Raw genomic sequence first — 9,525 nt, 5'->3', positions numbered from 1 at the left:
TCGAGCCCCGTGCAGCACGGGTACGTAATCTGTCTGCCGCACTGTGGAGGGAAAGAAGTGAGCAGCATTGTTCCCCGTTCCCGATTTCACCGGAATCGGATTTTCTATATCATTCCTAGTAAGGTTGAGATCAGAGCTGTGCGCTGCGTGGCGAGATCGCCGGCGCGCCGGCGCGCCGAGTGTGCAAGTCCGCCGCCAGCCGCCACCGAATCCCCACGGCGTGGCGGCGGCGAAAACGCCGGCGGCGCGCCGTCGAATTCGGTAGTCAATACTGTGCATGATGCTGCTAAGGCGGCGGCAGAATGAGAGATTTCGACTCTAATTTCGACATGAACGGAGGTTTTCAATCGCAGGAAATTTGTTGCGAGAAAAACGGTGTACTTTGGATCCAATAACGATGACGAAGACTCTTTTCATTCACGACAGCAAAAGTTTCTTGCCGCGTATATGACACATAGTTCCGATGTTAAGTTAAGGCATGCCCTTCCCTACATTGTTATTGGGATGGAAAATAAATTGTAAATAGTCGTCTCTCCTATATTATTCCCAGTGGCTATCTCCTGCGCCGAGGTGCGCCGCTGTAACGCCGCGGCGTGCCGCCGCGCCGGGTATTTCTCCCCCGCCGCCGCCGCCGTCAACTCTGGTCGCGGCGCACAGCTCTGGTTGAGATGTCAAAATTCTGAATTTCGGTACGTTTTCCAGCCGGTGACCCCACGAAGCTTCTCTCGAACTCCGACTGAATGTGAATCTCCATGATATTGAGTGGTTTGACGGGTACATGATTGACAAAAATATTGAGCAGCTCGGCCCGATCCTTCGCTTGAGTCACCCGAACGAGAAAACGCGCTCACGCGAACCCGCATGCGTACGCGGGACGTCTTGCTGGCGATCCCGAGAATGGCGGTCTATGTTTGCATGATATGCAATTAGTCCTCGTCGCGTACCAAGACAGAGAGAATTTCTGAATTTACCTTCCACTCTGTACAAGTCCCGCCGGGCAGCCGCGCGACGCCGACGCCTCGACTCTGCAAATTCTCGCTTGCTCGAGGGCGGTCCAGTGGGTTTCCCCTCCCCAAGAGTCTGAGGGGAATCCAATCGAGCGAACTCCATAGACTGTTTCGAGCCCACCGACAGTGGGCACTTCAGACCGGAAAACGGGCGCAATAGACCAATTTCGAAAAAGATTCACGTCAACACCGTAAGAGAGATGATTGCGACGAGGATATAAGGCAATGAAAAACTTTGGTTCGCGGTCGAGAGAAAAGAAATTGACTTTTCCGCGCTGGCTGAGACGGCGGGTTGGCCAGAATGAGCTCTTGCGGCCGGATCTCCAGTAAGTCAATGGTCCACTGTTTCGGGATCGGAGTATGCCGGTTTCATCTCCTGCTAGTCCTGAACTCGGCTCTGGTCGCCCCACTCCGTGAAGCTCGAGAGCACAGTCAGGGTCATGGCATCGGCAGGAGAGAGAATTTTTTTTCCCGAATTAATACTCACGTCTTGGAGGTATCCTCTGCATCCTGCTTCGCGTCTTGTGCGGAAACCGAGCGCTTCACTCAAGGTGCTCTGCGGCGGGAGCGACGGTGACGCACTCGTCGCTATCGACAGAAATAGCAGCAGCAGCAGCAGCACTACCAGTGCCGGCAGGTGTCGTGGTGACTGCGGGGACCACGAACGAGCAAACGACGCGGCCGAAGTCCTCATTGCGTATTCGTTGTTTTTTCGTGCGGAGACGCTCCCGAGGCACGGCCACAGAATGAAACAGCTCGGAGTGGGACAGTGTTTCCAGTACGTTCTAGTGCGCGGTCGCCAGATCGACTGCCGCGACAGCATCGGCTGCGGTAACAAAGGGAGCCGCCGTAGTTACGGGCACTGTTTTCCGTAGAGCTTCAGCTACGCGAGCGGAAATCAGCGTGACTTCGCAGACATTCTTTCGCTCGTTCGCTCAAACGAACGCACGGACGGGCGGTCCGCCTGCCTGACTCCGAGCAGCTTGTAAGCATCGCCGCCAACCGAGGACTGACGACGAATCGTTACGAGGCACTTTTCACCGCTGCTCCATACGCTCCCGTAGGCTCAACCACGGAAGTCGAATGAAGCGAGCCGGAAAATGAAGCGTGCGGAGCATTGAATTTACCGGTGTCCAGTTTGCTTCGGCAATGGATTGTCAGCGAAGGATTCGCGCCAGTAGAAGACTTGAGCACCGTTGACCCCGGAAAGAGAAAAATTGGGCTCTTAACAAAAACAGTTCCGCGCAGGAGATGTGGAAGATGAACGACTAGCGAGGGAACCCTGGGATACGGGGAGATTCGGAGAAGCCGTGATTGGAAACGCAAACGCGTTCCCGAATCACAATTAATCTTGAACACACTCGATATCGTTTGTTCTGCAGCCGATGGAGGAACGATCGGAGGAGGAAAACGTTTGAAGTTTGAGGGAACGGTCGACCCTCGAGACATCTATGGAGACCGTCTTTGCAGCTCGGATCGAAAAAAACACTAGAGAAAGAATCTACACGGCAGAGGGAGTCAGAGAAAAGAGAAATTAGCGTCCCGACGACTCTCCTGATTGAAGAGCCGGCCTCGCTGGAAGGGGCGAACTTTGGCCGGCTTTATTGAATGGAAACCGAACGGTTCCATCGACCGAAAGCGATGGCAAATATCGCTACACTCAAGGCTCCATGGCATCAAAAAAGCCATAACTTCGAAGAGCTTTTCCACCTAGCGTGCTCCCTGTGTCCTATGTCAGCCCTTCATAAGGATAGCCGCTCAAACAGTAACAGGGCAGCCAAACGAGTGCGGCGAGGGCCTTCTGGACCTCGAGGCAGAAAATATCCCTGGTATGCAAGCGGCTCTGAACAGGGGAAATCAGGCGCAAGACCTCAGCGCAAGAGCTTGTGGTACAGAGCATGATACTCCGCCCGTTTGAAACATGCGTTGACGCGTTTCGTTAGAACGTGGTGCTCCAACAGTATATGATTGGAAAAGTGGACAAGAACAATGAAATTCTGGAGCTCCTCGGGGACCTCTCGTCCGAAGAAGTCTTCTCCACCACGGGGAACATCGGCACGCGCATGTATTGAGCGCGAATTCTCACAGGCTCCCGACCGCACCCGCTTTCAGTGAATTGCAGTAATTAAGGGCACCCTGATGGATTGTCCGAGAAGCAATGGATGCCCGAGTTCTCACCGCTCAAGACGCTGAGCGATCTCGGATCGTTCCTCAGGGAAACGGCCGATTAGAACTCTTGAAGACATTGAAAAGATACGAAGCTCTCGATACGCGAAAACAGCCTCGTCTCCCGGTGTCGCCGTTCGAAGCACATAGCTAGAACAGCATCGGGACACCGGTTGAAATATGATTCATCCTATCAATGAGGCCAGCCTCCGATGCCTCTCGGACTATGGATGATCGAAGTAAGTTCGTAAGCTTGTCCAGCATCGAGCGGCGTCCACATTGGGATTTCAGGATGGACCTCGCAAAAAACGTCGGGCTAACCGAGCGTGTCTGAGCTATCCCGCTAAGAGTCGATTCTGTACGCAAGTTCGGGCAAGTTCCGAGACCTTATCGTCGGACTACGCAGTCCCGGCTCACCTCCGACTCCCCGCCCGTCGGAAACACTGCAGACTCACGTATTTTAGAGCTTATTGTACGTACACGAAGGCTCGAGGAATCCCGGACGAGCCAAGAGAACTTCTGGATGTGCGAGAACATCCAGGATAAGTGTTGCATTATCGGCGGCTGGATAGTCCGTTTCGGATCGTGAATTGTGCCGAACGAATAAATTTCCCTGCATGAGCAACGTCCGGTGGGAAATCTCAAACACGAGAAAGATGTCAAGGGATATGCGCGCGTTTCTGTGTGCACACGTCTCGCGGTCACGTTCTTCTCGGGACGGAATGAGAGTTCCGACCGTTCGACATCAGAGGAATCCTTCCGGACCAGGGAAGGCACGCATTCCAAAGGCAGGGAAAATCCCAAGATTCCATAATAGACGAGTGATCCGTCGTTCAAGCCGGAGAACATCAGTCTTCCAACGCCAGGCATTCATAGGTTCTCAGGTACACAAAGGGATGGTAATTCGGAGTGACGGCCGCCCATGATCCTACTCGGCGCTCGCGTCTTCTCGTTCGCTTGATCGATTACTCTCTCTCTGAAAACGCCTCATCGACGCTCGCACTCGTCTGTCCAGAAGGGACAGACTCCGCTGTTTGAGGAGATAATCCCGACCGCTCAAGCGATAAGCGGCTGGGGCGATGGGGGAGGGAGAGGGAGAGGATCACTCATCAGCTTTGAAGTCCCAACGACCTGCCGCTCCTTCCGGTCTGGTCGGTTGACTTTCAATCGAGACGCTATCACAATCGATGCGTTCGAGGAGATTACGATAATAATGGATAATGAGCATCTATTTAAGCTTTCACTCCCTCCCATCCATTGGCAAGCATCCACGCTGTGTGACCTGCGTCGGGGGGATCGACGCGTCAGTCTTACTCCATGGAATCACCGGAGGCAGCAACGGGAAAGTGCCCTCTGCACTGCAGCATCCGCTCCGCAAGAAGAAATTCTATTATCATGTCCGTGAGGGAATGGAGCCCAGCGACTGGACCGAAACGTCGACCCGTGCTCTTAGAAGCGCCGCGACTTCATTGCGATTGTTTCTCGCAGTCTCTATAAAACGGGGTTTCGGGAGTCAGTCCAACGCTCTCACTATAGGGCAGGGGTGTCAAAGGATGGCCCGCGGCCGATCCTCAGAAATTCCATAGGATCATATCCTTGTAAATTTCGAATCACGAATAGAACGAGTCGACTCTGAAAAATCGAGAATCAATTGTGACCCATCATGCATATACATATGTGTTTCCCTCCAGCTTTCCGATCTCTCCGCTCAAACAACGTGAATCAAGGATAATGTCGAAGAAATCTTTGGATGTGGCCCGCCGGCTTCTTCCAGTGCTCCTTCGTGGCCCGCCGAAGATTTGACTTTGACACCCCTGCTATAGGGGCACCGAGCTCGATCTTTGGGGCCGGCCAATGATTTTCATCGAGGAATCAGGGACTCCAATTCATTATACTATGAGCAGTAAACTCATCTAGGTATGAACAAGTCGGGATTAGAGGAAATGCAATCGCGCCCGTGCCCACCCCTGCCGATGCTGTCGTGGCGGTAGAACTTCTCTCATCAGCGGTGAATCCTGACCTTTTTATCATTCCGCGATTCGTCCCTGAAATATTCCTGCAATTATCGCCGCCGCGACGACTCAATAGAATGCTTGCTCGGTTCGGGCTTGACAACGGTCACTGATATTCTATCTGGAAGAGTAGATCGATTGCCAAGTGCGATCTACTGAACCTGGGTAAGGGACAGCTCCGCGGCTATGACATAGCTCAGCTACTTACTATCAGTCAGTGCTCGCTCGACAAGGTTGGTCAAAAACCAGGTTGAGATTAAGAGGGACTTTCGTCTCTCCCCGGACACCTAGCTCGTGGAGATTGTCCGCCGTTCAGGGCATCGAGAGACTTTCACCTGACTGAGACCTGACTGAGGTGCGGACAAATGGTGGACGACTACAGTTCGGTTGAAGTGCCCTCCCTCCTAGTAAACGGAGTGCGATTCCCGGACGTGTTCCCCAGAGAATGCGTGGAAAGCGCAATCAAGTGAGTATCACGGGGAACCGTGGAAAGAGTAGATCTTTCTCATCCCGAGGACCCATACGAGCTAGACATGGGGATGGTCCGTCGAGGGCTCTGGTCTCTGGAACTGGTTGTTGAACCGGGAAATCGGCCCCTCGAGCCTGGATCCGGGTCGTCCTTACACATCCTTACTAGACGCTCCCATTGCGATCGGAGGAAGTATCTGGCTCGGGGTCATCTCGGCGTTGAATGTTTGTCTCGTCGGAAATCGCAGAATTTCTGGTTCCGGAAAATGTATAATGGCATATTCTGGCTGAAATTCCCCGGGGAATAATTTTGCAGGCATCGCGCTCATGACGAAGATCTCATTGTTTGCACCTACCCGAAAAGTGGAACGACTTGGGTCCAATACATATTATGCTATCTCCTCCATTACGGTGGGTACCATCTTCACGGAAAATTCATGAATTAAGTCTGGAAGGAAGAAAATCTCGAAGCATTGCCGATCCTCACTGCTCATGCTGGCAAATCATCAATAAGAAAAAACGCCGGGTCTAGATACGGATGAATCACGAAGGAGAAGTGTGAGCCTCCCGATCATTGTGCGCAGATGAATTCGATGGAACGGTCGCGAAAATGAACGCACTCTGTCCTTTCGTGGATCATTTTGGCACCGACAAACTCAAGCCGGGAATGATGTACAAACAACATCTGCCATTCAACCCCGAGACGTTTAATGACAAGTCGAGGCTCATCATCGTTGTGCGAAACCCTCGCGACGTTGCCATTTCCTTCTACCACTTCGTGACTCTACTTCCACCGAAAGTTCCAGGTGAGGGAGATTTACGTCTCTCGCTCATCATCTCCTCTCTTTTTCGGAATTATACAGCTGCTCCAGGTTCATTTACCTGACTGTACGATTTGCGCCGCGCTGTCAGACAAGCTCGGAGCCGAATCGACTCGGAACGAACTTTCGCGGGCAGCATAAAACTCTGAGCATGCGCCCCTTTTCGAGTACATAATTCGAGGAGAGCGTTGCATCCGACCACACTTGAACGGGTTTTGCGATCTCTGGAGACCGAGGCTAGTCTTTACACGACACGAGCGGATTCCACTAGGGAACCATAACCGATATCTGAGTTCCGCCTATAGGCGTTCCCGAAGGCGCCAACTGGTTCAAAAGATTCTCGCAGCTCTTTGTGAGAGGTGAAGTTTGGTACGGGGATTACATGGAGTGGCACCGGGGCTGGCTCGAAGGGGCGCGGAAATATGGCAAGCCAGAAAATATCCTGTTCGTGGTCTACGAGAAAATGAAGAAGGACCCTCGGAAAGAACTTATCCGGATCGCAAACTTCTTGGGAGAGGAAGTAGTCGAACTAATCAAGGATGAAAAGGTGACAGGAATGACTGTCGAGCTCGTCCTTGGCTCGACTTTGAGATTTTCGATAGCGATGGGAGTCGGATCCTGAAGCTCGGTCCTGCAGACTTGTCGGGAATGCAAGCGACGATCACGATGTGCATCGTCCGCAGGTCATCGAGACGATCCTTGAAAAAACACACGTGAGAAGCATGAAGGAGGCCGTTAACGAATCTTATTCCGCTACGCTCGACGATGAGTCCGGCGAAATTCCCGAGGTGGTCGAATTTGTCCGGAAAGGGACGGTGAGGATTTCGAACGATTGTACGCCGGATGAATTTTCTCGTCGTCGCAGGGAAAAAATCTCAGTTCCTACAATTTCCCTGAGCAATTTCCGACCCTGGCAAGAGAATAGAGTCGCAAGATTCCCTTCTTTTCCAGGTTGGAGATCATGTGAACTATTTTACTCCGGAGATTTCGAAGATGTTCGACGAATACATTGCTTCAGACCCCAGGAATCGGGAGATTATGGACATGTTCGATGTCTGAAATGTTTTGAGCAAAGACAATCGTCGGAAGAGTGAATTCCCAATTTTTTTAGGAAGCTCATAGTAAGTTATGTTCCCAGATACTCGGGAGAAAGCCGAACAATCGAATAAAAACACGAAAAACTCCGCTGCAAATCTCGACTCGTTCCTCATCTGGGACGATGGTCTCGCCGATTGTCCGCTCTCTGTGGTCTTGGGAATTGCTGCGGAAAACCTTCGACTATCTGAGCTGCTTTAGAATCGGGGAACTCCGAACTCGAATATCTTCCCTTACTCGAATTTCGAGGTCTCCATCGTAAGCATATTCTCGAGCTTCAAGGAGTATTGATGAACGATTGAGCTTTAAAGAATAACGTTTTCCTGTAGTTTCCGAAAGCCTCATCGATCAGAATGGAATGGGCGGCAGACCTCGCTCTCATTCTGAGCCGTTGTCTGTCGAACCCATCCGGGAGAAGTTATCCATACGACTGGAGCAAACGATTCTGGGAATAGCGCTGTCATGGGTCATCTAATTGTAAGAAATCCCGACAATACAGGGAAATTGAACACATTTCATGAAGAGAAGAAGTATAGAGTTGAGATGGTTGATGTGTACAGCATGGTGGGAGTGCCGGACCTTGCAGCTCTGATTGCGAATCCTCGATTCCCTCTAGCTATGGATTATCATTGAAGTTTCTCGAGTCGCGCAATCGTTGGCGACCAGTTCTCATCATTGACGAGCAGAACTTCAATATGTCTCCAAGTCGCAGGATATTTCTGGAGCGGTGTGGAACGTCGAAGATCTAGTTGGAGTTCTACCTTAGCATGATTTCAACAACTTGAAGCTGCCTCAATCAGACTCGATCACGATCACTCGGTTTCTCGGCGCATCGAGTCTCAGCTGGAAGCACCTGAACCCACCACTCCATTGGCGGTATTCATTCTCTGCGATTTTGACGCTCTTCGCCGCTTCCATTCCTGGAGCAAATGGAGGCTGTGTTTCCGAAGATTCGTTCTCCTGGCCTCCTTGCCTTCGAGAAGCTTAGATGACGGGAACCAGGAAGCCGCGGCTTCTGAGCTCAAGAAAACTTACTGCACGAGGCTTTTTCTCAAGAAAAGTCGGGCAGCTGGAATTTCCCGTTCCAAAGCGACCGCAGTTTCCTTGACAAGTTCCGCCGTAAGGCACGAAGCGTCGTGCCGTAGCAAAATGATTCGGTCCTGACCAGGGTTCATGACCGGGCGTTTCCCCGTGATTGCAGAGTTCAAATCAATCAGCTAGTATTAGTGAAGTACACAGACCAAAACTCCACTAGGTTTCAGTAGTTCGGGGTGGAATTCCAATCCTCGTATTAGGCGAAGATGCCGGAGGGGGGCTCTTCAGCCGCGCAGAAGTAGAAACTCTGATGTTCCCCCAAGTCGATGATGTTCGACGAAAACACTACTCCAGACTGCCACAATCGGGAGCATTTGGCCCTCTTCGATGTGTGGAATACCCCAAGTACTGCCGATCCTTACAGACGGCGGAAATCCTTGCGAAAAAAGCACTCACATTTCAAAAATATTTCGTGATCCCCGGAAGAATGCCGGACTGTGAGATAAATCATTCACGACGGGGAGTATCGCCGTGAGGATATAGACTTGCTCCAGGGGGCGACACTTTTTTCATTCCCCGGCTTCTGTGGCTGCGGAAATACGCCGGAAAGCGTTCCACCACGTGAGCTGCTGCCGTATGGAGAAACTCCGTGGAGGGATATGTTTCCCAACTCGAGCTCATACATCAGGGTCCACTCTTCCTCGCATGCGACGGAGATGCTCGACGAACGATAAAGCGGCGCAGAATGACGCTCTCCCGTAGTCTGCGCGCTGAGCACAAGGCGGGAGCCATCTTATCCAGAAGGGAACGTGCCAGCCTAGTTAGCGAGGAATTTCATTCTCACATTCTTCCTGGACCCTTATCGAGATGGAGTCAGCGAGAAAGGTCCCAGAAATCGCCCATTCGAGGAACACCGACGAT

The 9,525-nt window shown here is 51.9% G+C and overlaps 1 protein-coding gene across 1 annotated transcript; it reads left to right on the top strand.

The window, feature by feature from the left end:
* Window positions 1-5,387: 5,387 nt before the first annotated feature.
* LOC100898963 (amine sulfotransferase) lies at window positions 5,388-7,662 on the top strand. The gene is made up of 6 exons (XM_003738027.1): window positions 5,388-5,651; window positions 5,970-6,064; window positions 6,238-6,459; window positions 6,780-7,021; window positions 7,158-7,289; window positions 7,426-7,662. The coding sequence occupies exons 1-6, from the start codon at window positions 5,551-5,553 to the stop codon at window positions 7,531-7,533; spliced, it is 900 nt and encodes a 299-aa protein (XP_003738075.1). The 5' UTR covers window positions 5,388-5,550; the 3' UTR covers window positions 7,534-7,662.
* Window positions 7,663-9,525: the final 1,863 nt, after the last annotated feature.

This window comes from Galendromus occidentalis, unplaced genomic scaffold (genome assembly GCF_000255335.2).
Source record: "Galendromus occidentalis unplaced genomic scaffold, Mocc_1.1 scf7180000075756, whole genome shotgun sequence".
Lineage (NCBI taxonomy): Eukaryota > Metazoa > Arthropoda > Arachnida > Mesostigmata > Phytoseiidae > Galendromus > Galendromus occidentalis.
Note: the sequence above shows the minus strand (reverse complement) of the source record. Positions and strands in the feature narration are given on the sequence as shown.

Coding starts and splice junctions, on each gene's coding strand:
- LOC100898963 (XM_003738027.1), top strand. CDS start 5,551: ATGGTGGACGACTACAGTTCGGTTGAAGTGCCCTCCCTCCTAGTAAAC. Junction 6,065..6,237: donor ATGCTATCTCCTCCATTACG/GTGGGTACCATC, acceptor CATTGTGCGCAG/ATGAATTCGATGGAACGGTC. Junction 7,290..7,425: donor AATTTGTCCGGAAAGGGACG/GTGAGGATTTCG, acceptor CTTCTTTTCCAG/GTTGGAGATCATGTGAACTA.